The 25,450-nt window shown below is 42.7% G+C and overlaps 1 protein-coding gene across 2 annotated transcripts in view; it reads left to right on the plus strand.

Annotated features, from left to right (window-relative positions):
• Nucleotides 1–25,450, plus strand: part of MYRFL (myelin regulatory factor like) — a gene marked incomplete at both ends in the record, with an annotated part of 126,537 nt that overhangs the window by 45,037 nt on the left and 56,050 nt on the right. For both annotated transcript variants that reach the window (XM_079714869.1, XM_079714870.1), the window contains 7 exons: nt 8,884–8,951; nt 9,057–9,315; nt 10,119–10,210; nt 16,846–16,996; nt 20,507–20,702; nt 22,723–22,799; nt 23,947–24,057. In XM_079714869.1, the coding sequence (XP_079570995.1) occupies nt 8,884–8,951; nt 9,057–9,315; nt 10,119–10,210; nt 16,846–16,996; nt 20,507–20,702; nt 22,723–22,799; nt 23,947–24,057 (954 nt within the window). The remainder of the gene's footprint in view (nt 1–8,883; nt 8,952–9,056; nt 9,316–10,118; nt 10,211–16,845; nt 16,997–20,506; nt 20,703–22,722; nt 22,800–23,946; nt 24,058–25,450) is intronic.

The following is a 25,450-nucleotide window of genomic DNA, read 5'->3' on the forward strand; positions in this document are numbered from 1 at the left end:
ATTTATGTTTCTGTACCAACATCTTTCTTTCCTCTGTCTAGGACTCCAATGATACAACTGTTAGATCTTTGATATGGTAGACAGGTCCCAGAGGCTCAGTTAATTTTTTCAATCTTTTTTTTTTCCTCTCTGTTGTTTATACTGGATAATTTCTATTGATTTGTCTTTAAGTTCACTGACCCTCTTCTGTCATCTCCATTCTGTTATTGAGCCTACCTTGACATTTCTGTAAATGCCCTTCCTTCTCTGCCTCATGAAAGACAGAGAGTGGAACAAGATGTGCATCTCAGTAGTAATGGGGAAACCTATTTGCAGGTATTTTGGTACCTGGCTCTTGCTGCTCTTTGCCAACAAAAGCATCCTTGCCAAAATGACCGTGGGGAAGAAGGGAGGCTCAACATTTTGCAAGCTAGTTAAACACACACACACACACACACACACACACACACACACACAACTGGTGGGTTGCCACATGTCTGAGCCCACACTCTGAGCTGGCTCTTCTGCTCCAGGCACTGCATGGGCTGAACCCAGACACTAATCGCCCTTGTGCCTGCCTTCATATTCCTCTCAATCCATCCACGCAGCTGCCATGAATTCCTGTGAGAAGGGTGGGCAATGGGTGTATCCTTACCATTTCTGCCTACAAAAAACCTGCCAGAAGTTGTCAGTTTCTGTCCCCTACAAGACTTTTCCTCAAAAGAAGGTAGACCTGATTCCATCAGGGTTCTGTTTAATCATCTGGAGCACTTTTATAACTGGCATAAAGTACTTTAGCTGTTTGCGGGGAAAAGTGAACAAGTCTTAAGTCTTATTCGAAGAGCTGTCCTTCTACCTGGGAGTTCAGAAATCTATCATATGATCTTAGTCTCCGTGATAATAATGGTCCTTCCAGCAAGACCAGAGGTATCTCCCTATAGGCGATTGCTACTGAGATTCCGACATGGTTTGCCCAATCAGATTCACTCTCTACCCTTGGAAGTGGGTGTGTGGCATTTGTAAGTGAGGTAGAGGAAGGAGTTAATACTGTTGAGTATTTACCAAGTATTAGGCATTGTTCTTTGCATTTTACATATTTACTCATTTAATTGCATATTTGATTTTACACATTTCATTCTCTTATCAACTCTTCCAAATAGGCACAGTATTATCCATATTTTACACATGAAGAGGCTGCAGTGCAAAGAGGTTAAGTAAGTCTTCATATGTCAATAAGTGGCAAAGCTGGGATTAAAATGTGCCTGGCTCTAGAACACCTGCCCTTTCTTCTACATTTGTCTTTTGGATTAATTGATGTTTTAGGGGATGTTTTAGACTCTGGGACTCTCAGGGTGGGTCTACATTTATCTGCCAAAAGGTGTGACTCAGAATGGATCCTGAGCCATAGTTTGCAAAGATTGTCAGAGCTCAAGCCCGTTAAAGAAAAGTCCTATGATCAGATAAGCTGCTATTGCCTGATAAAAATGGCTCAGGCGCATGCAGTTAAGTGGAGCTGCAATAGAAATCCAAGAGAGAACAAGTGGAAACAGTCCCAGTCCGTGACCATGGATTTGTTGGGCTGGTCCAATGATCATTGCATCTGTACAATGTATTCAAATACCCCAAGTGTTGAGTATTTCTAAATATCAGGCTCTCTTTGTGCAGGTTAGTTGCATTCCTCACAACAGCGCTGGGATGCAGGTTTTCTTGCCAGGGCTCCCAGCTAATAAATAGCAGAGTTGGGATTCAAAAATGAATTTACTACAAAGCCTGAGTTACTTCCTCTCTACTATATTGCCCGTGAATTGTGACTTTTAAAAGTATCAATGACAACCCTTTAAGCAATTTAAGAGAACATTAGGCTGTAAAATTTCTAGGAGCAAATTTGAATCTCATAGGCAGATTTTCAAATCTCAAAGATATTAAAAAATGGAATTATTGGCTCTGTGAAACAGATGTCCCTAAATGCTCTATGGAAAACTGGTCCCCTGAGATGCTGTGGGAAAACAAGTTCCATGATCAGTAATAAATAAGTATGTGACTCACTGGCTTAAACAAAATTAAATGTACTTCTTTACTGCAGGACTTCTCAGGGCCTTTGATGTGCTAATGTGCAACTGGGAAGGGGAAACGTTAGGCAGTGTTCTCAAACTTATGTGGCCATGGGCCCCTTTTGGGAGCATGTACCCACGTATGAGCACTGGGATGTGCTGCTCAGGACATTCTCATCCTTCCGTGTGAATCTAATTGGTATGTTGAACTGGGGGCAGTTCCATCAGGACGGGAAGATTTCTGACAGTTGCTCTTAACCCTGTATTTCCTTGTGTGGTGGAGTCCAGGGCAGCTGTCTTCCCAGGGGGAGTAGGAGCAAGCAGAAGTTCTCTCTGATCCCCTAGCTTAGCCAGCCTGTTACCTACTAGGCACACAGGTGAGCTGTGGGGGCTGGACACACCGGGAAATGTCCAGGTATGGAGTGCCGCCTGGAGGGCGGGAGGCTAGAGATTTAGGGGAAAGCATAAATTCCTGGAGGTTGTGGTAAAAAAGGACAAGAAATGTGTGTGTGTGTGTCTGTGTGTCTGTGTGTGTCTGTGTGTGTTTGTGTGTGTGTCTGTGTGTGTGTCTGTGTGTGTGTCTGTGTGTGTCAGTGTGTGTCTGTGTGTCTGTGTCTGTGTGTGTCCGTGTGTGTGTGTAGAAGAAGGAAAGCTCTGGAAAAGTCACCAGTGAATCTTCAAGACAGGTTTGTTTCATTCAAAAATGCCCAGAGATTCACCTGTTTCCTTCCTTTACTCAAAGTGCAGGCCAGGTTGTAGCAGCAGCAGCAGCAGCATTGCCTGGGAGCTAGGACGGTAGCACCTCAGGCCCCGCCCCCAAAATGCTGAATCAGAATCAGCATTTTTATTTATTTTATTTATTTATTTATTTATTTTGCGGTACGCGGGCCTCTCACTGTTGTGGCCTCTCCCGTTGCGGAGCACAGGCTCCGGACGCGCAGGCTCAGCGGCCATGGCTCACGGACACAGCCGCTCCGTGGCATGTGGGATCTTCCCAGACCGGGGCACGAACCTGTGTCCCCTGAATTGGCAGGCGGACTCTCCACCACTGCGCCACCAGGGAAGCCCCAGAATCTGCATTTTTAACAGGATCCCCATGGGATTCACAGGCATATTACAGTTTGAGAAGCCCTACTTTAGGTCACGTGCATATGCCTCCTTCCCGACCACCTCCCAAGACCTGGACCAAGTCATACCGTTGGTTTGAGTGTGTTCAGTGTGGGTAGACAGTATACCGAGCTTTAGGCTGGCCTTGAGGTGCTGCAGATGGGGAAAGAGGGAGCTAGCTGAAGACACTGAGGTGACAGCTAATCACAAGTTCGAATGGGTGACTTCATAGGAGGGGAACCTAGAGACATATTAGGTCCGTGAGGAATCAACTCCGGGTTTCATTTCATTTCATTCTAATGGTTGAGCTTAAGCACCTAATATTCTGGGTTTCACTTAGGACATATCTTACTGAGGTTGGAAGGAAAAATGAGTTAGGCGTCAATGACCAGCTACATGTTTTACTTCTGCCACCAGTAGAGTGGGGCTGATAAACTCTTTACCGTGATGTTGCGAAAGGGAGTGAGGTAATCCACATAATTGTAGGAGATGAGGTTGTTAAAGGCTGAGTTCATTGACCGGTTTGATTTCTGGGTTCAAACGGATGCAGCAGGAGAAAAGGTAAACAGAATCCTGGGCGAAAACATTACCAGTGACTTCTAGATTCTAAAGATTTTGTAGAAAATGAAATAACTTATAGTAATTAATTTGATTAGGATATTTAAATATCTGTATTGAAAACATTGTGTTCTTTAGAGCATAAACTGTGGTGATAGATCACTTTACTCCAGTTTGACTAGATGCCAGATGAATAATCTCGGGTATGTTACTTAACCTCATCAAGGCTCAGTTTCATTGCCTGTGGTGTAGGGGCAGTAATAGTACCTTTTCACATGGTGGTAGCAGAGATTAGATGAAGCAACACCTGCAAGAGTTAGCTCAGTGCCTAGACCAGAGTAGGTCCACCATAAAGGCTGTCTATTTCTAAAGCAGGAGGGGAGAGTGGTGAGAGGGTCAGGGTTCTTGCAGTTGGCCAAGATAGAGTCGAAGGGGAGGGATGGCAACTTGCTTTTCTTGCTTCCACTGCCCTGTCATGAAATGATTTTCTTGGGCTACTTTATTCACTGATGACATTTCTGCCAAGGCCCTTTCCCATCCCAACTTCCGGGTAGTGGGTACAAACCCTATGCAAGCTTGGTCAAGTATTTATCAAGTGCCTACTACGTGCTCACCAGTGGGCACTATGCAGGAGATACACACACACACACACACACACACACAGTATTAAGACATGCTCTTAAGTGAATGCGTGGGAGGACATGAGTCATACACATGAAAAACTGGAGAAAATACTTTCAGTAACAATTATTTTTATGCTGTAATTGGGTGATGGGGCACAACACTGAACAAAACAGATGAAGTTCCTGCTAATAGTTTGCCAAGGGCAATATGGTGGAAAGCAGCCTGCCCTGCAGGGCACCCAGGCATTTTTCTTTGAGTTGGTGGTGTGTGGTAATAATGATAAATAGCAGATTGACTTTCTGTGGATTTAAGTATTGTTTTTAAGTTCTCAGCAGGCAATGCATTTCCTTATCACCTGCTCCTGGGGAGAGCCACTCCCATCCCTTCACTCTTGGTGCTCCGTTGTTGTGATGTGACTCCAGTGGGAAGAGAAAGACAATGGCGTATAGTATAAAGTCATTCAGTAAGATGAAGAAAAATAAATGTAAGGCAGGGGAGTAGAAAGTGAGGGGTGGGAGAAGGCTACCCTGTTAGATGGGTAGTCAGGAATGCCCTCTCTTGATATATGAAGTTATATAAACAACATATTTATGGCCATATGTCAGGTAAAAAGCAGTAATTCATACTTATTAAGTAATAACTCTGTACCAGGCCATGTGCTGAGATGATATCACTGTGCAATAGAGCTTTAGAGGAGGTGTAATTTGTATGTGAAGACCCCGGGGGAGTCATTGGAGAAAACTGAGGATTGAACTGTTGAGTTGTGAATAGTCCCAGATGGGTGTTCACGGGAAGCCCTGTGTCTAAATACTGTGAGTCCTGCAGTCCTGCCTAGTGTTTAGTAGAGTTATGAGCATGTACTAGGCACTCAATAAATCCTTGATCAAGCCTGGCTGCAATCTGAAAGAAATCCTGGCTGCTTTGGTTGCAGCATGCAGATGTCATGGATGTGCTAACCTCAACCAGCTGGAGAGAAAAGTCTATTTTGCACTCCTTTTGGTTTGCATGGCATTCAACCCCCAGGAGACCACAGTTTGCCATTCATCCTCCAAAAAACAAAAGCAAGTTATGTGTCTGAGAGGAAGGGATTTAGAAAGCAAATTATTCATTTTATAAAATCATTTTATAAGAATTTCTTGATTTTTATAAACATTTCCTGTAGAAGGTAGAGATAGAGACAGCCCCTCAAGGACTGACCATTGGTTCTGTCAATTTCTAGGTCCCTTCATGGAAATCCCTTCAGCATAATAGGAAAATTCAGAGCACTGAAGGCCCAAAACAGTCTAATGTGCCTTGCCGACATCATGATTGTGAGTCGGGAGGAGTTAACTGCTTAGAAACAGTCTCAGACAACAGTGCTTTTCTTAAAGTTAATCATAGCCCTTGTTTTAAACAATTTGCTTAGTTTTTTTTTTCTTATTAGTCTCTGCTTTACAACAAAGTGAATCAGTCATACATATACATCTGTTCCCACATCCCCTCCCTCCTGCGTCTCCCTCCCTCACACCCTCCCCATCCCACCCCTCCAGGCGGGCACAAAGCACCGAGCCGATCCCCCCCCCGCGCCACGCGGCCACCCCCCACCATCCATCCACCCCACGCCCGGCAGTGTATACACGTCCATGCCTCTCCCCCGCCCCGTCACAGCCCACCCCCCAATTTGCTTAGTTTTGAAGGTAGCTATCATTAAATCTTACGTGAAATTTTCTGAAAAGGAATGCAACATTTCTCCCAATACAGTAAAATGCATTGAACATGAAATGCAATGAAATAAAGGAGTAGCCAGAGTGAGTTTGGGAAGGGAGAGTAAACTGTAAGGAAAGTATTAAAACTTTTAAATTCTCATTTTAAAACCACCAACACATGCTGCTGCCACTCAACACAGAACCTTTGGTTCTCCACAAGGACCTGCTGGGTGAAGCATGCATTCCAGTCTGTGATGTACCATGCCATATTTCTCGAGTGTATTGATAATTTGCTTGTGATTTTCAGTTTTCATTAACATTATTGAATTCAGTGGTGCCGCAAATGTAAAGGAAAGTAAACAACTGCCTTGAACCTTGAATGTAGAATTGTGAGATCACAGAGTCAATCACAAAATTTAATTTTTAAATTAAAAAAATTAATTTATTTTTGGCTGCGTTGGGTCTTCGTTGCTGCGTGCGGGCTTTCTCTAGTTGCGGCAAGCAGGGGCTACTCTTCGTTGCGGTGCGCAGACTTCTCATCGCGGTGGCTTCTCTTGTTGCGGAGCACGGGCTCTAGGCATGCGGGCTTTAGTAGTTGTGGTGCGCAGGCTCAGTAGTTGTGGCTCGTGGGCTCTAGAGTGCAGGCTCAGTAGTTGTGGTGCACGAGCTTAGTTGCTCCACAGCATGTGGGATCTTCCTGGACCAGGGATCGAACCCATGTCCCCTGCATTGGCAGGCGGATTCTTAACCACTGTGCCGTGGGAAGTCCTCATTTGTAGATTTATACATGTAGAGTGATACGAAGTTGAATGGTGCCATATATACGGCTTACAATGAAAACCAGTAATCCTTTGCCCCACTCCTCCCCATGTCCCCAAGTTTGGCTCTCCCAGAGGCAGATACTTTCCAACTCTTTTAGATGTTTCAACCACCTTTTGTCTGAATAATGTTTTATATTTCTGTTCTTGCTTTATACATCTTAAGAACTTACTATCATCTTCCAGGAGGATTTAACTTTCTTATATCATATCCGACACCCACTTCTATCCCCAGCCTCCCAATATCATGAAATTGTATAAGAATTTTTGGTTAGGTTTATAGTCAGGGATTACATTACTATCACTGTGTGTTCACATATAATTTACTACGATTATATTTTCTTTCTTGAGTTTTTTTTTTTTCTCTGCTTTTGTTTGCGTTTATTTTTTTGCAGCATTTATTCCCGGGCCCTAAGTTTTCGTTTCTTCAGTCTCTTCTAGGATGTCTTTTCTTCTGGGCAACCTCTTCTTCTGGTTTAGGAACAATCTGTTCTTTTTCAGTAAGGATCATCTCAAGGTGGAAGGGAGAGCTCATGTATGGATTGATCCAACCATGAGCTCTGTAAATCCTGCACCGCATCTTGGGAGCTTTGTTCACCTGGATGTGCTCAATAGGTCCTTCCATTTTTTGCCCAATAGCTCTACAATCTCCCTGGATCTGTTTCTCCAGAGAATAAAACTTTCCAATTTCTGTTGGGATGATAGAGGTAGTTGCCTGACTATACAGGTGGGAGAAGTTGATCTAAGGGTCCAGCTGTTCTTTAATTAAACTGTCAATCAATTCTTTCACTTTTAGCTCTACCTTACCCCTGAATTCAGAAACTGCTGGTGATGCCAATGTCTTGGGCTTTTCTGGAGTTGTTTTCACATTGGACAATGTCTTGTTGGTTCCTACATCCCCTTTGCCATCCCCAGGCAGCTTTCCCCTTCTGTTAATTCAGTTACCATCCATCCTATTTCTGTCTGCCATACTGTTACTGAAATACAGTCTGTTGTAGTCTCTATTCATGTACTCTATGTCTTTTTTTTTTGTTTATGCCTCTTTATTCCTTCACTTTTCTTTCGGTGGAGTTTTTGGAGTTTCATTTCGGCGGAGTTTTTTCGGTGGAGTTTTTTGGAGGAAGGGAAATGTATGTTTTCTATTCCCTTATTAATAAAAAGTGAATAAACTATAAAGGACCAATTTGAGGAGAAAACATAAGTTTTCTAGTAAATAATAAAAACAGATTTCTCTTTTCATTGCATGATGTTGAAATCTTAATGAACCAAGAAAAATAATGATAGCTTACTCTCTAGCAAGAGAATCAAGTGGAGGATGGTGGTCATTATATATAACTTAGAACCACAGAGTTTCTGAGCCATAAGAAACTTTTTGAACAGAAAAGGTAGGGGTTTTTTGAACAGACATTTTCACACTTTTCTTAGTGATGGTACTCATTTTTTTAAATGAAATTTTACTTGCACCTCAATATATAAAACAGAAAAAAGTTGTAAAATATCTCCCCCAGGCATTTAAAATTTTTCTTTTGTGAAACACCTGAGCTCCTTCCAAGAGCTTGGAGATTCCCCAGAGCACAGATGGAAAACCATTGCTTTAGTGGTGACAATTTATACTGCTTTAGCCCAACCATCTCTCTGGCGTAAGTGCTTTGAGAATGTTAAGAAGCCACAGTAATGTTAATTAAGCTTTGTTGAGCACTCACTGTGTTTGGGGATGTATGTTATGGGCTTTATACACAGTAACTCATGTAATTCTCACTATGATGCTATGAGGAAGGCATAATGATTATTCTCATTTTATAGGTGAGGAAACGGAGGCCTGGAGAGGTTAAGTACTTGTTCATGGATACACAGCTAGGAAGTGGAAGAGCTGGGACTCAAACCCAGGTCTCTTTGACTCAGAGCTCACTCAACACGACACTGGGAATGTTCTGGTGGGCTTTGGCCCCCAGGAGCACCTGGAACCCTCCCTAGGGGTGCTGTACACGGAGGGCTGCTACCAGTTTGTGAAAAAAATATATAATGATGGAATAAGTTACAAACAAAATCTCTAATCCTCAGGCAACGCCAGCTCCCAGATACCCCACCCTATTCTGCGTCAGACTACTGCTCTCCTCCACAGGTCAAAGGTGAGTGGGACCCACCTCCCTCCCGCACGTCTGGCACTTGCTTCTCTTCTTTTGGACTCTGCATGGTGAGAAAGAGGGGCCTTTCTCACTTGTGTGTTTCCCCAGGTGCGTGCTGCCCGACTCTGACACCTGCCGCCGGGGGGACGCCAGCTGCTTTCCTCCACTCGGCAGCTGCTCCTGGGATGCTGCCTGCACACCTGCCGCAGGGCTTGTCTGAAATGAGCGACTCTGTGCATTCCCACAGTGCCTTTCACAACTGCTACCCAGACGCCCGTCATCTCAGGACCCCTCTGGACCAGTCTGTGTCCTCCCATCTGGGAACTGATTGTTCTTACCATCTGCAGCCTCTGTGCCACAGTCCTGGGTAAAGGGAAAGATATTTAGTTATGAGAGACCAGCCAGCCCCTCTACCCCGCAGTGCTGGTAAAGAGTGAACTGTGGAGTCCTCTCCAGGAGATGGCAGTGTTGAGACGTATATCAGACCCCCAGTGCCCTTGGCTTCAAACCAACTTTTAATCAACAATCCACTGAACCCAAGGTCCTCATTCAGTGGAAAGCTAAAATGTCAGAAATGTATAGGGAGATTCTGGGTGCTGGAGAAAGCACTGTTTGCATTTGCAGCCTCAGCTAGACCACTCAAGTGATTTGTGAATGAGCTCCCTGAAAAATATCTGTCAACTGTCTTAATTAATATTCTTTTCTTCTCTTTCCCTTCCTCTCCGCCTTCCCTCTCTTCCGTTCCTCCTTCTGGATCTAGAGGATGGCAAAAAGAGTAAAGGCCATCAAAAACTGTGATAAAATTCTATGTGAAAAACATTTTCAGGTATAAAATATACCCTTAAATTTTAAGTATCTTCTGCCTTTGTCTCAATGAGTCCTCTGCCTTTGGAAATGTTGTCAGTTTATTTTTCAAATAGGTGAATCCCAGATCCACTGGATAGTGAAAAACTAAGTTTCAGACTAGTAGGGCTCATAGAATAGGAGCTTGCTCTGTCCACTGCATGTATCCACCTGGTGTTGCAGACTAGTAGGACTCAAGGAACCTTAACTAACTAGAATTAGTCTTAGGAAAAGGCCCAGAGCAGAGTCCTGGGAAATTAAATTAGACTAACTATGATGTGGAGAGAAAAGAAGAATCCTAACCTTATTTTGGGTTCTTAATTTTAGACCCTCATTGCCACCGACCAAGAAGAGAAAGTGCACACAGGCGCTGGAAGACTCCGGGGACTGTCACGTGTGGGCCCATCACTCCAGACCAAGTGAGCCAGTTCGGGGCCTGTCGCTGCCATTAAATCATGGATTTTTCCCAGCCTTGCAGTAGCCCTACAAAATTAGTTTCTCTCTCATAGAAGGGCAATGATAGGCTCTGGGAATTTATTTCTTCCCTCTTGACATAATGTTTCATGCAGTGTTAGGTAGGGTCATACAGGTGCTGCTGGGAAGAGATGCCATTGTCTCTCTGGTGGAGATGAGATGCAGGTCCCTTCAGTTTTAGGGGCAATTGTGTCTCAGAGGACCAAGGCTCCAGGCCTGGGGAAGCCGTGCCATGTGGCAGCACCTACAAGAGCCCGCTGGTGTGCTCATTGCTTCGTTCAGCTCAATCCTTCTCAACTCAGATGTGCACACATGTAACATGGGGATCTTGGTAAAGTGCAGATTCTGGTTCAGTACGCCTGAGGTAGGGGCTGAGATTCTGCATTCCTAACAAGCTCCCAGGCGATGCCGATGCTGCTGGCTCATGGGAGGGACTCGGAGAAGCAGGGCTTTAGAGCAGCGCTCCCCAACCCTTCTGGCATCAGGGACCGGTTTCGTGGAAGACAGTTTTTCCATGCATGGCAGGTGGGGAGGGTGGTTTAGGTGCTCATGCGAGCGATGGGGAGCGATGGGGAGCTGCAGATGAGGCTTTGATTGCATGCCTGCCGCTCACCTCCTGCTGTGCGGCCTGGTCCCTAACAGGCCGTGGACCTTACCGGTCCGCAGCTCGGGGTTTGGGGACCCCTGCTTTAGAGGATTTCTCCAGGGCAGCAGGAAGGTAGAAAGTTGAGCTTCCCTAGCACTTGCTTCCAATTAGCAAGTTCCCAGTAGATCTTTGAAATTCAGGAAAATCATTTTAGAAGTCTTTCGGCAGCATTATACGATGCCCAACTGGTCAGCCCCCCTCATTCTTTGTCTTATATATCATGGGACATATCATGTTTTGAGCTTAGAGACCTGATCAAGTTGAGAACAAACTGAGGCTTCTGAGCCTGAAGGCCTGAACTTCTGAATCTCCAGAGTAAACGCTGTGACACTTATTCGGGGAAAGGAGAATCCTCCATGCCAGTGCTATTAGCCACTATAAATACTTAATGTAGGCAGTGAGAATAGTGCCCCAAATACAGGGTACCAAGTCATATCTCTTTTACTCACAGGCATCAGCTTGGCAAGGATCCAAGATTCCGTCTCGAGGCTCCCCTCCCTCTATTGTCCCTACACTCCAGGGGTTTATGCTGCCCGGACAGGAGGTGCCTGTGGCTTTCTCCCCTGCTCCGGTTGCTGCCTTTGCCTTTCACAGCCACACGATGAGAGCTGGTCCTCTGTGTCCCGTGGAGCCTGCTGGTCCTTTCAGGGACGTCTGGCCTCAGCTCCGTCATGGGCTGTGAGGGTCCTTCAGTGGACGATGACGTCACTTGGCCGTGTCCCACAGATCGTAACCCCCTGGGCATGCTGTGGTAGCACCGCACCGGGCATGCAGCCATCATATAAACCAAACCTCTACTGCCTTCTTATCTTTTGCATGGATCCACCATGGCCGGCAGCTGCTTGATTTTTCTTATTCAAACTTAGAAATGCAAAATGCTAATTCAAGCCTTGTTTCTGGATAATGTAGAGCTCTCCATCCACCTTCCTAGGCATGGTTACTCTAATTTCTTCAGGTATCCTTGCATCCTGCCTGCAGCTTCTTTATGCTTCTCAAATACAGAAAGCTGGGTAAATTTCTAGCCAGATGAGGGGCCCATCTGTTCACTCTCCCACAGATGCAACAGCTCCCTGAGAGTACTGGGCAAGTCACCCAAACCTTCCAGGAGTTTTCTCATCAAACCAGATTGCTCCTCAAATTCTCCTGGCTATTTCAGAGTTAAGCTCCATCCTGTGATGATGTTCTGTGGCCTGTCCCTAGAGAGGGCATCGATTTTTCACCCTCTCCAGAGAACAGCCATAGAAAAGTAACTGAAATGTTCCAACAGATAGGAAATCTTGCATCCCTTGTTTAAATCCTATTCAAAGGTCACCGAAAAGCCACCTAAAGATAACTGGCTCCAGACAACAGTTCCAGAATGAAAAATGAGCAGGTTCCCAGGGGAATTAAAAAAAAAAAAAAAAAAAACCCCAATCCAAATGCCATGTTTTCAGCAGAAGTTTTCCAGTGGAGAACTCCTATTTGATGTTGCAGAGGCCAAGGGTTTTTTAAAGGTCCTGGGGAAACGGCATACGGGTAGTGGAAGGAGGGGCTAGTCTTATGGGCAGGATTTTGATGGGGGAAGATGTTCTAAATCAATGAGTAAGACTTTTCCGGTGACCTTTTCCCCAGCAGTTCACTTTGGCCAAGGATGCCAAGAACCCCGTTTATAGGGATCACAATGTAGAATTACTGGGTTGCTGGGGGCAAATGTAAAATCTGGCCTAGACAGAATGTAGCTGCTGGGCAGGCTCCTGCCAGCTGGTTCCTGCGCCACATGGTCTGGACCCCAGATACAAGAGGGTTCCTGGTCCCACCTGATCCAAACTCTAAATAAAAGAGGGCTCATAGCCTCATATGGTTTGAACTTCAAATGCATGAGGATTTTTCAGCCCCAGAGTCGTAGCTTTTGGTTCACAGTGAGAGGTGCATGGGCTGAAGTCACACTGTAGAGTCAGGAAAAGTACCTGTCTCATGTCTCCAGTAATCGGGGACTTTTCAAGCCTGACTTTTCTTGATTATCAAATGAGAATCACAATTTCGACTTCACCCATTTCCAAGACTTTTTTAAAAAGTAATGTATAAGAAAATATTTTGAAAGACATTCAAATGCAAGCTGTGGATTTTCTCTGAAAAGTTGGGACTTGGGCAGTTTGCTACCTTCATACTTCTGCTTCTCTCTTCTGTTACATTTTCTCAAGAAATCCTCAGTGTAGCATGGAGAGAAGAGAAGATTTGAATCCCATCTCTTCCACATAACAGCTGTGACACTGGACTAGTTATTTCAGGTCTTTGAACCCCAGTTTCCACATTTGTTAAATGGGATTAAGAATCCTTACCTTGGGGCTTCCCTGGTGACGCAGTGGTTGAGAGTCCGCCTGCCGATGCAGGGGACACGGGTTCGTGCCCCGGCCCGGGAAGATCCCACGTGCCACGGAGCGGCTGGGCCCGTGAGCCATGGCCGCTGAGCCTGCGTGTCCGGAGCCTGTGCTCCGCAATGGGAGAGGCCACAGCAGTGAGAGACCCGCGTACCGCAAAAAAAAGAAAAAAAAAAAGAATCCTTACCTTGTAACCACTTTATTAATCTGTTTGGCTGCATCTACTAAAACATATCCAATGACCCAGTGATTCCCCACCTAGGAATATACCTAACAGAAGTGTATACACATGCCCACTAAAATACATCTCCCCAAATATTCATAGCAGCACTAGTTGTAATAACCATAAACTTAAAATAACCTAAATGGCCATCAGTGATAAACTGTGGTATATTCATGTAGTGGAGTACTATACAGCAATGAAAATGAACAAACTACTACCATTTGCACCAACAATGAGTGAATCTCATAAACATGATGTTGGGCAAAAGAAGCCAACACGTAAGAGTACGTATCATATTATACCATTTCTATAAACTCCTCTATGGTGTTGGATTTCAGAATAGTGATTGTTCCTGGGCAGGAGAAAGTAGTAACCAGAAAAGGGCATGAGCGTGTCTTCTAGAGTGCTGGAAGTGTCCTATTTCTTGATCTAGTGGTAGTTACCTAGTATAATTCATTTTATTAAAAAGTATCAAATTGTGTACTAATGATCTGTGTACTCTCCTTCGTATATATTATACTTAAATAATGAACGTTTATTGAAAACAAAGGGATCCTTACCTTGAAGATGAGTTAACGAGTTGATGAGAAACTATGCCAAGTGTCTGGGACAGCGTCTGCAGCACAGAAAGCACACAGGACCAGTAGATATTATTATTATTATTATCATTAACCTTGTGGTCCCAGATTGCCATCCCTGGGGCTCACCAGCTGAGAGCTAGCTCCCAGGGAAGCTAGGACTGTGTCAGTCCTATGGAGTGGCTGCCCCGAAAATCTTGCTGCTGTGATGGGAAAGGTCTGGAAATACCTTTTTCCTTGAGGACAATGTCCCCTACCCACTGCCCACCCTCCCTACCAGCACTTGGAGGAGTGGCGCTGACCTTTGGTTGATTCCCCTGGCACCTTACTGCCATACTTGAGTAGGAAAGGGTCCCAGTTAGCTGGTATTCACTCAGGCCCATGACATTAATTATTTCACATCAGATAGAGCTACTATGGAGGCCAAGAACAGAAGTACTTGCCAAGGCTTGTGAGGGATAACTGAGTCACCTGAGTTGAAACAGACGTGTGATAATGACAGTGCCGCTAATACTAACCAAAGGCACCATTGTTTAAACTCTTACTGGTGGCAGACGCTGTGCTAAGCACTTACCGACATGACTCACTGAATTCCTTCAACAGTCCTGGGAGGCATCATATTGTTACTCACATTTTGCATGTGAAGAAACTGAAGCCTAGAGACATTAGACCATTTTCCTAATTGTGTAGCCAGTAAATGTAGAGTTGTGATTCAAACCCAGTTCCATCTGATTCCAAACTCCAAGCTCCCGAACTTCCTTTTTCCTCTCTCCATTGGAGGAGGGAGGAAGGAAAGATGGAAGAACTAGTTTCTCCCTTTCTCTGAACTTGGTATAAGCAGGCAAACCATGGAAGGTTTTTTGTTTGTTTGTTTTAAAAAGCTTTTGAGCCAGGTAACTTTAGGAGGAGTGAGGGCATGAAGAGCTACTTGCATTGCTGACCTCCTGTATCCTTTTTATTTTATTTTGGCTGCTCCGGGTCTTAGTAGCCGCACGCAGGATCTTTTTTTAGTTGCGGCACGCGGGCTTCTTAGTTGTGGCATGCATGTGGGATCTAGTTCCCTGACCAGGGACTGAACCCGAGCCCCCTGCATTGGGAGCACAGAATCTTACCCACTGGACCACCAGGGAAGTCCCTGACCTCCTGTATTCTTAGCTGGGAAAACGTTTTTCAGGATTTTGAGAAAATCCTTTTCCAAAATGGTTGTTTACAAAACCCCAAAACAGATGTTCTGCTTAGGTGACAGGTAATAGTGATACCCCAAGAAAAACACAATTTCTGTGACCTTTGGAATCCAAAGTAACCTGAAGCAGCTCTGCTATTTACTTAAGAAGTCCTCAGTAAAAGTATAAAGAAAGAAAGCTAGATGAGTGAAGGAAAAATCAGCCACATGCCCCTGCGTTTTCCAAGCTGTGGGCTAAGTGCACACGCTGTATAGAAGCTGGTGTCATATCCCGTGTTGTTGCTTACAGCCGACACCTGATCTTATGTACACACACTATTTCCCTTTCACTCCTGATATCAGGCATGAGTGAAGGTAGGGGAACTCACAGAAAAGGGAAACAGCAAACATCCTAATGGAATTTACATAAACTTCTTCTGCAGTTGAATTGTACCATTTGGTACAATTAGACAAACTCAAATTAGACAAACAACTTGCAAGGATTATGCAAAAATAGGGGCTTGCACATGTGAAATTGCTGTTATTGGACCATTTTTGAATACAAAAATAGCAATTTCATATAGTTAATACTACCTTCTAACAAGATATTCTGTGTTACTTTATCTTGGTATTAGCTTTGAAAGTCCTTTCACTTGTATTATGATATTCTCTCTGCTTGTGTGATGTTGCAAGATGGGCAGGACACCTGTTTCAATTTCTGTTTTGCCGTTGAGGGAACTAAGACACTAAGTGAATAAATAACTCATCTAAGTTCAAAAAGCTAGAGACCACAGAATCTTGGTGCTGCAAGGGACCTATAATAGGTTAGAGTGTATTGGTTGCAATTAACAAAAACAAAGAAACAAAGGACAAAACCAAAAAACAAACAAACAAAAACAAACTGCCTTAAGTAAAAACAAAACAAACAAAAAATCAAAATGAGGGGCTTTACTGGCTCCTATAACCCAAGATTTAAGAGTGGATCCCAGAACTCAAATCATGCCATCAGGACTGGGGGCCCTTCATTCTCTCAACTCTGCCTTCCGCTGTGCTGGCTTCATTTCCAGACAGGCTTTTCCCTCGTGTCCCAAAATGGTGCCAGCAGCTCTTGGGGATGTGACTTATAGGTTCAAACCTCATGGAAAAGAATCAGCATCTTTGAACCCGTCTTCCCTAAAATGCTGAGATCCACTTTGCTTGGATTGAATTAGGCCATGTGTCTACCTGGTGCAATTACTGATGCAAATAGTGAATGCTGTAGTTTGATTGATCAATCCTGCGTCCCCTACCCTCCTCGGGCTGGGAGTGGACTTCACCTGAATCACACAAACTGGGAGTGAGGAGATGCCATGACAGAAATAGGGTAGATAGATACTGAGGGAAAAATTTCTAACAAGTGCTTGCCATGGCACCTTAGAATCACTGACCCCAAGCTGCTCATTTTACAGATGAGGAAACAAGGCCAGCTACATGCCCCCTGCCTCCCAACACTTGTCACTCCCCACACGGTCCCTCTGCCTCATACATGGCCTATGCATTAGCTCCATGCAGCTGTCTGTGAGTCTAGGAAAAACAGCCTTGGAGGGAAGATTTAATGCACTGATTTCTTTGCAGTGACAAGTAGGAGTCACAGCAGCGAAGTGCAAGACCACAACAGTGAGAGACAGAACATGATGCCTGTGGACCAGTGCTCTCCTGCTTTGAAGTGGCAGCCATACCAAAGCGTTCCTTGGCATAGTTTATTAAACAGTCAATATGAAAAACTGTAAGTGGCCTTAGGAACCCTGTGCTTGGCTGGAGAATGAGGGGAGAAAGGCAGTGCTGACTCTCAAAACTAAAGCCAAGTATTCGAGCTTTGATGCCACCCCTGATCAAATGGGATGCATCCGTCAGAAAGTGTGTCTTACTCCTTATATTTTGCATTTTAACAATAAATAGTTGGGACGTGGGTAGTTCTGGCCTTCAGGAATCCAGACCTGTAATTCTAACTCATAATTTACCCACTGAATGATGGAGGAAGAGGGAATCTTTCTGAGATCACATGCCCAGTTTAAACTAAAAGCTGGAAAATGGAGATTTCCCAAATCATTAACACTTAATCCTGCAGTTAGTTAAAAATTCCATAGAATAGTTTTGGGGGGCCGCATTAAATTGTTAACTGCCCCAACATCTGTGCTGCAAATCAGTATTGTCAATTTATTGTCAATACAGCCTGCAGCGATCATAGTTGATGGTGGCTTTATATTAAGAGACTGAAATCAAACCATACAAAATATTCTTAAACTGGAAAATTTTCATCCTATTCTTATGCCATTATAGTTTCAAGAAATAAATGTGGACTTATGCATTATTGCTCTTAAACATTCTTCAAGCCTTCTCTTTATTCCTTAGGATATAATTTACCTACCCAACTCTTCTGGAATTTTCATTGATTACAAATGCCTTCTTGAAACACTGAAGCATGTTAATGGTTAAAGAATAGGATTTTCAATTAATAAACATAATATGAAATGAGAAACTCTGGGCTACAAACTTGAGGGTCTTCAGGGTATTTTCCAAACTCAAATATAGCTTCATTAAGAGCAAAACTTATCACTAAGACTTTTATGTTGGATGAACTAGATGGAAGAAATCTTTTCCCTAAAATCTAAGGAGTTAAACAGACTTTGGGAGTTGGTATGTTTAATAGGAGACAAAAAGAAGCAAGTTGCTACTTGTTTCATTGAAATGTCACAACTTGTATCTTTACCACTGTGTGCAATAGAAAAAGAAAGGAAGGATCCATAGATCTTGGTTTTGAGTCAGGCTTCATTTGATGATTTTTTGGCAATTCTTCCATATTCTATCCTAAGTACGAGTACCAAGGTATGGAACTGTCACACATATGCACAGTATTTTAATTGAAGCCTATAATGCTTCCTAGTCTGTAAGTATTTGAGTTGATCAAGTTTTCAAGGTAACATTTATTTCTCTTCGTACTTGAGTAGGTTTTTTAAGTTTATTTGGACAGCCAATCTGTGCTCCACTGATCTGGAAAAAAAGGAGAACACAAGTAGTATCAACTCAAAGGTGTAGAGGCAGATTTATTTTAAAGGCTTAGCCGTAATTCACTTTTCTTAAGCAAAAAAGGAAGGCAATATTCTTCTGGATTAGAACTCGGGCCATCTTGAATTCACTACTCACATCACTGAGACAGAAAATCACTTGTCTCTTCTTAGATTATTATGTCTAACTTGTTACAGAAATATCATTTTCCTAAATAACCTAAAAGCAATAAAGTTAGGGGATTGAAATTTTATTACATCTTTTTTTTGGGGAGGAATGATATTTACAACATGTGTTAAAAAGAGCTTTAAAAAGGCCAGTTTAGTTGACTTTATAGTTAACTTTTGATATCAAAAACAGAATTGCGGGCTTCCCTGGTGGCACAGTGGTTGAGAGTCCGCCTGCCGATGCAGGGGACACAGGTTCGTGCCCCGGTCCAGGAAGATCCCACATGCCGTGGAGCGGCTGGGCCCGTGAGCCATGGCCGCTGAGCCTGTGCGTCCGGAGCCTGTGCTCCGCAACGGCAGATGCCACAACAGTGAGAGGCTCGTGTACCGCAAAAAAACAAAAAACAAACAAACAAACAAAAAAAACAGAATTGCTACTCTTAGGTAGGTAGACTAGTTTCTATAACCAGAGATTTGTGTTTAAGATTCAGAATACTCTTCAACTGTATGGGTTGATTCAGTTTCTACTTACAGCTGTCCCTCAATTTCGGGCTAATGCTCATACATGAGCTGCAGATCTTACCTTCTTTCCTTAGAGTTTTTGACAGTGAAACATGGAAGATCACAGAAAGATATTTCCTTTTATTTTTCTCAACCAAGATAGTTCTTACTACCCTCTGTAGTAAAATGTATACAATTTAATCCATCCAGCCTTTCCACAAGCAAATTACAGATTAGTTCTAGAAACCTGAGTCAGTATGAAGTTCCCAGATGGCATAAGACATGTGGTCTTTATCAAATCCTTCATTCAGTGGTCTTTCCCTTTGCTGCTGGCGGGCACTGTGGTTGTCGGGCCTTTGATCAGCTTCTTGAGGGTAATCAGTGACCTAGTGAGTTGATCCATTGGTGAGGTGCTTAACTTGCAAAGAACACAAACACTCTTTTCCCAGGAGACCCATCCATATTTTCTGTCTCTGAAATTAGAGGAAAATTTAGAAACTCTATGTTGTTCATTAAATGGCAGCCATCCAAATTGAGATCCCAGGAAGCAAAGATCCACAGAGTGACAGAGAGCTAGCAAAGCAGTTAAGTACTGCCCTCCTCTGTGTGTTATCTGAGGAAGGAGCTCCCTTCCTGAGGAACATTTAGGAAACTTGATGCATTAAAAATCATGTTCCATATCTACAACGTATATGGAAAAAATTACCAAAGGAGTTTTCAACTTTTATATTTTCTTCTCTACTTGATAATGTTACATGTTTAATAGGTTTTATTTTTACTAACATTTAAAAGTATTTAAACAAACATATAATACACAAAGCATTGTTATTGAAAATGATTTGATAAAACAAATAAAGCAAGAGTCTGATCAGCCACCCCACCATCATCCCATTTTTTTTTTCTTGCAGAAGTAAATAGCATAGTAGGTATTCAGTGCTATTATCAGATTGGGAAGATAAAAAGGAAATGACCATACTTTAGTGAAAACATGTTTTCAATCAGTAGTCTGACTGGCTCTGGTTACTCTGGTTTAAAGCTATTGATGGTAGTTCTGACCAGTCTGCTTTTTTCATATGACTGCCAGGAGGCTGAACATTCATTCATCTGAGTGATATGCATTCATTCATTCGTTTGAGTGTGGTGTTGCTGATGAAATTAGAGATTTTTTTTTTAAGGAGGAAAGAGATGAATTCTATCCCAGATATTTCATATGTCTGATTAATGTACTAACTTCTCAACTTCTAGCCTACGTCTTTCTGTTGTACAGTGGAGTCAAATTAGAAGTCTAGGGAGCACAAAGGGAAAAGGCAGGCTGAGGAAACAATGCTTCCATTTGGCAGGAATTGTGCTTCTTCCTCGTGAACATAAAAAGCTGGGAGCCAGCTGTACTCTGAAATACTATTTTCATTTCCTTGGTGAAAATTAACGAAATTGATTAAATATAGCAACAGGTACTTTCCACAATATATTTTCCTGAAATGTTTGTATAATTAATATTGTTCATGAAAGAAAATGTGTAGAAAATATTTGTGAAACCAGTTTCTTGCTTCCACTTTTCATAGACCTGATATAGGCTATCGAGTTGTTACAGACAAAGGATTTAATTTTTCACCAGCAGATGAAGCTTTTGTTTGCCAAAAGAAGAACCACTTTCAGATCACCATCCACATCCAAGTTTGGGGAAGCCCTAAATTTGTCAAAACCCAAATGGGTCCAAAGCCAATAGAAATGTTTTACTTGAAAGCTTTTGGGATTAAGGTAAGTCTTTTATTTAGTTCAGTTTAATTCAGCCAACATTTACTAAGTGTTCCAGTTGTCTGTTGCTGCATAACAATCTATCCCCAAACTTGGCAACTGAAAATAGTAACAGTAATTGATTTGGGTCACACATCTGTAACTTGGTCAGGGCTTGGCTCTGACAGCTCATCTCTGCTCAGGAGTCATCAGCTGGGGCAGTTCATCTGGGCCTGGATCCGGTTTCCAAGATGGCTCACTCAGGTGTCTGTCAAGTCTGTGCTGGCCATCAGCCAGGAGCTCACAGGGGGCTGTAGCTGGGAGGCCTTGGCTCTTCTCCATGTAGATTTCTCTGTGGGACAGCTTGTGCTTCCTCACAGCATGGCGGACGGCTTCTAAGAATAAATGCTTCAAGACACAGGAAATGGAAGCTGCCAATTTCTTAAGCCTGGGCTCAGAATCTGGCAGAACCTCACTTCAAACTACAGTTTTAAAGTTTTTTAGTGTATAAATCTTATGCTTCTTTTGCTGAGTGTAATTATTTTATTATTTTTGATGCTGGTGCATTTTCACATGCAGTAAGTTCATAGATTTCACCGAAATCTCAAAGAGGTCTCTAACTTAAAAAAGCCAAGCTAATCTAGTCAATGCCCCCTCTTTTCCAGTTTAACAGAGGGGAAAACCAGGCCCAGTAAAGTCACACAGTTCATCCAAAATATTAAATGCTAGAGCTGGGATTAGAATGCAGGTAGGATGACTTCTGAGTGATCAACGAGTATTTATTACATTATTACCTGAGATCCAGCTCCTTAGGGTGAGGAACATCCATTATCTGCATATTGTTTTTCTGACCTGGGCTCAGGCACTGAGTCTCCCAAAGTTGGGCTTGACTGCTGAACACATCAGCTGATCTTGCTCCAAACCAAGCTCTTAAAGAAAACTAATCCAAACCAAACCAAAATAAAACAAACAACAAACAAACAATAATGAAGTATATTTTTCTGATTATGGAATTAATATGGGTCCATTGTGAACATTATGGAACATAATAGAAAAGTATGAAGAAGAGTAAAATTCATTCGTATTTGGGATCCACCACTTGGTAGCCTAATTTTTCCTCATTTTTTTCTATTATTAAAATTAATCTCATATTGATAATATTATACTGTGAAAATGGCATTATATAATATTAAAGTCTATAAAATATTATTTACAAAGATGATATGGTTTTCCATTATAGCGAGATACTACCGTATTAATTCCTGTATTATTGTGAATTTTGTTTATTGCCAATTTTTTATTGTCATTGATAAAACTGCAGTGAACATCCAGGTACATCCATCCTTGTATGAGGATAAATTCCAAAAGAGGGGTTACACATTGAACATATGATCGGTATTAAAACACTTGATGTTGGTGGCCCAGTTGCTTTCCAGAAAGACTGTTACTATGCAAATACCTACAAGCCATATATGATAGGGCAGATCTCACCAGGCCCTTGCCACTCTCTTCACTAATAACAAGAGTTTGTAGCAACTACTGAATAAATGTCATTCCTATATTTTATTTATTTTATTGTTTTTTGTTGTTTCTTCTTATTAGAATGCAAGCTCTGCAAGGGCTGGGATTTCTGTTAGTCTCGTCTTCTCATCTGTAATGCCTAGAGCAATGCCTGCTGCACAGCAGGTGCTCAACAAGTATTTATAAAATGAATGACTGACTGAATGAATGAATGAATGAGTACATGTATCCTTTGAGCTGCCTTGCTCCTGTGTTTTACTAGTCCACTCTATATTCCCTGTTTACCTGAAATTCTCTGTTGTCTTGTGTTTTCTTTGTTTAGTTCTGCAGTATTTGTTTCTTTTCTCCCCAGCAGCACACTGCTTTAAGGTGCCCTACATCCCTTCAGTGACTTGCCCCTCCTGCAAAGTGCCTAACATGATGCCTTGGGAAACTTTAAGTACTTGAAAATTATTTACTAATGAACTTTTTAATTAATAAAGAAATTAATTATTAAGTAATTACTTTTTGTTGTTCTACACAGGTAGAGGCCACCAACCAAATAATTGCTATCGAACAGTCCCAAGCAGATAGAAGCAAAAAGATTTTCAATCCTGTTAAGTAAGAATTTCTTTTCTGAATTCCCTTGTGAATGTTTTGGGAAGAAGGCCTATTGCCAAATTTATTTTGTTTAAAATGAATTCTGCTGTAGGAACTAAATTAGTAATAATATGTTAATATTATGAACACATGCTTATCAACAAAAGTAGGTAAAATCCATTGAAATAATCGCAAAAAGAGTCTTATAAAAAGCTCCACTTTAAGGTCATCCTTATTTATATGATCATTTATTACTGACAACCTTGCTAACAACTTTGATTCCTGGAGATAGATTATGATTAGATCTTTCTTTTAATTTTTCATGTAAATCAGTGTGATGCTGATTGAATTGATTTCAAGGTTCTGGATCCATGCTGTGCTTACAATTCATTTTTTCTTGTTTTTTTTTTTTAAGCAGTGTTGATAGATTGCCTAATGGGTTCCAAAATAGAAAGCATACAGGACTGGGATTATTCAAAACAATGTGGTGGTCTAAAGCAATATGGCAGTAAAGCAAGAGGTTGCCCTATAGAATGAATGGGATTTGCTTTTCGACTGATTTGGTTGGGATGATTTGACCCTGAGTCAATCCTATATGGGGGAAGAAGATGGTCTTACAGCCTGGACAGGCCAGCGGGAGCTCAACCTGAAGCTCAAGCAGGAGCCGCAGTACAGACAGCGCTGCTCTTGCCTGGTGCATCTGGGTCTCCGTCGCTGCGAGGCTTGTGCGCTCTTCCTTAGGAGCACGCTGCCTTCCACAGCCAGGTCAGGAGAGGGCAAATACGTGAAGGAGATGCGAAGGAGTTCATGGGGAACCTAGAGGAACCGCTTCAGTCAGGAAGCGAGAGCTCTAGCAACCGTGGCACAGGTGAAACAGCTTTTCTCCTGTTGTCGCGGTCAAAGAACCCGTCTGTGGGAGTGTGCGACGCTTATGAGTCCGAAACTCTGGGCTTGAGCTGCTGCTGGATGAACGTTTCTAACTATTCAAGAATTACTCCCTGGTAGCCATTCCTGACCAGGCTGTGGGTACTTTACTAAAAATCAGTGTCCTGCACAGTGTGATGAGAACGGGGGACTGAACATACCTGAGAAGCTAAGAATGAGTCCGATATGATCAAAGACTCTGTGTTCTCTTACAGTCTATCGGTATTTTTGTTCTTTGCTTTAGAATCGACCTGTTGGCCGACCAGGTAACCAAAGTAACGCTGGGCCGGTTACACTTCAGCGAAACCACGGCAAATAACATGAGAAAGAAGGGAAAGCCAAACCCTGACCAGAGGTACTGGCGTGGTGTGTATGCCTCAGGCTGGCTGGTTACTTTACCTGACGGCCCAGGGCCCTCCAGCAGCCCCTCTGATCCTGTTGGTCCTACCAGCCGGCAGGCTGGGCCTCCCTCAGTCGCTTCCCTCCCTTCTCTGACTCTTTCCATGTGTTGACCCATCTCATTTACCCTTAGACATCTTTCTTCTTCCATCCTCACTCCCCACAATACCTCCTCTCCTGCCCAGCGCCCGGTCATCTTCTCTTGATTCTCTCCATGACCCTCTAGAGGGACCATATGTTCATGTCTCAAGGCTGGCCGAGGGTTGAGGATTGACTGCATTTCTTGAATTCTGTGTGCTGGCCACTAGTTTAATGACCCAAGCCCTGCAGCTCTGCTGTAGCATTTTTTTGAGAAGAAAATAAATTTGCATTAATGATTTATAGCTGTGGTTCTCATAATGTGGTCCCAGGACTAGCAGAGATGGCATCACCTGGACACTTACTAGAAATGCAAGTTGTCAGGCCTCACCGAGAACCTACGGGATCAACAACTCGGGGTGGGGTCCAGCAATCTATATTTTAACAAGCCCCCAGGTGATTTGATGCATGCAAGTTTAAGAACCACTGGTTTTAGAACATAGGTCTTGGAGTTGGAGGGGATTGAGTTTGAATATTTCATACTGCCATTTAGTAGCTGGGTGACCCTGTGCATGGAACTTAACCTCTCTGAGGTTTCCTATTCTGTAAAATGGGGACAATATCCATATTTTACTCCAGTAAGGTTGTTTCGGGGTTCTAAATGAAATAATGTAGATAAACTGCTTAGCCCAGTGCATGGCACATTTTGAGCACCCAGTAGATGATGGCTAATCATCCTCATCATCATAACAATTACTTCTATTACTGACTTACTTTAGATAAAGGGGAGAACTCTTGCTCTCCAGGGGTTAGAGACTTTAGAGTGTTACAGAAGTTGGTGAAGTGTTTTTTTTTTTTTATGCAGTTTTTAAAGCAAAAGCTTTTCTGATAGGGATAGTTTTTATTTTGACTTTCAAGAAATGGTCTAATAAGGGCCTAACTGTATAGCACAGGGAACTCTACTCGGTACGCTGTAATGACCTACATGGGAAAAGAATCTAAAAAAGAGTGGACATATGTGTATGTAGAACTGATTCACTTTGCTGTACACCTGAAACTAACACAACATTGTAAATCAACTATACTCTGATAAAATTTTTTTTAATGCATCATGCTTTATAAAAAAACAAAAAGAAATAGTCTAATCTTAAAAATGTCTCATCAGTGGTACACACGAAGAAGCAATTAAAATCACAGTGAGGAAGGTTGCCTTGATAACAATTGGAAGGGAGGGTTCTGGTCTTTGACTAAAGTCATGGCCAGAGAATGTG

This window comes from Hyperoodon ampullatus (assembly GCF_949752795.1).
Source record: "Hyperoodon ampullatus genome assembly, chromosome: 11".
NCBI lineage: Eukaryota > Metazoa > Chordata > Mammalia > Artiodactyla > Ziphiidae > Hyperoodon > Hyperoodon ampullatus.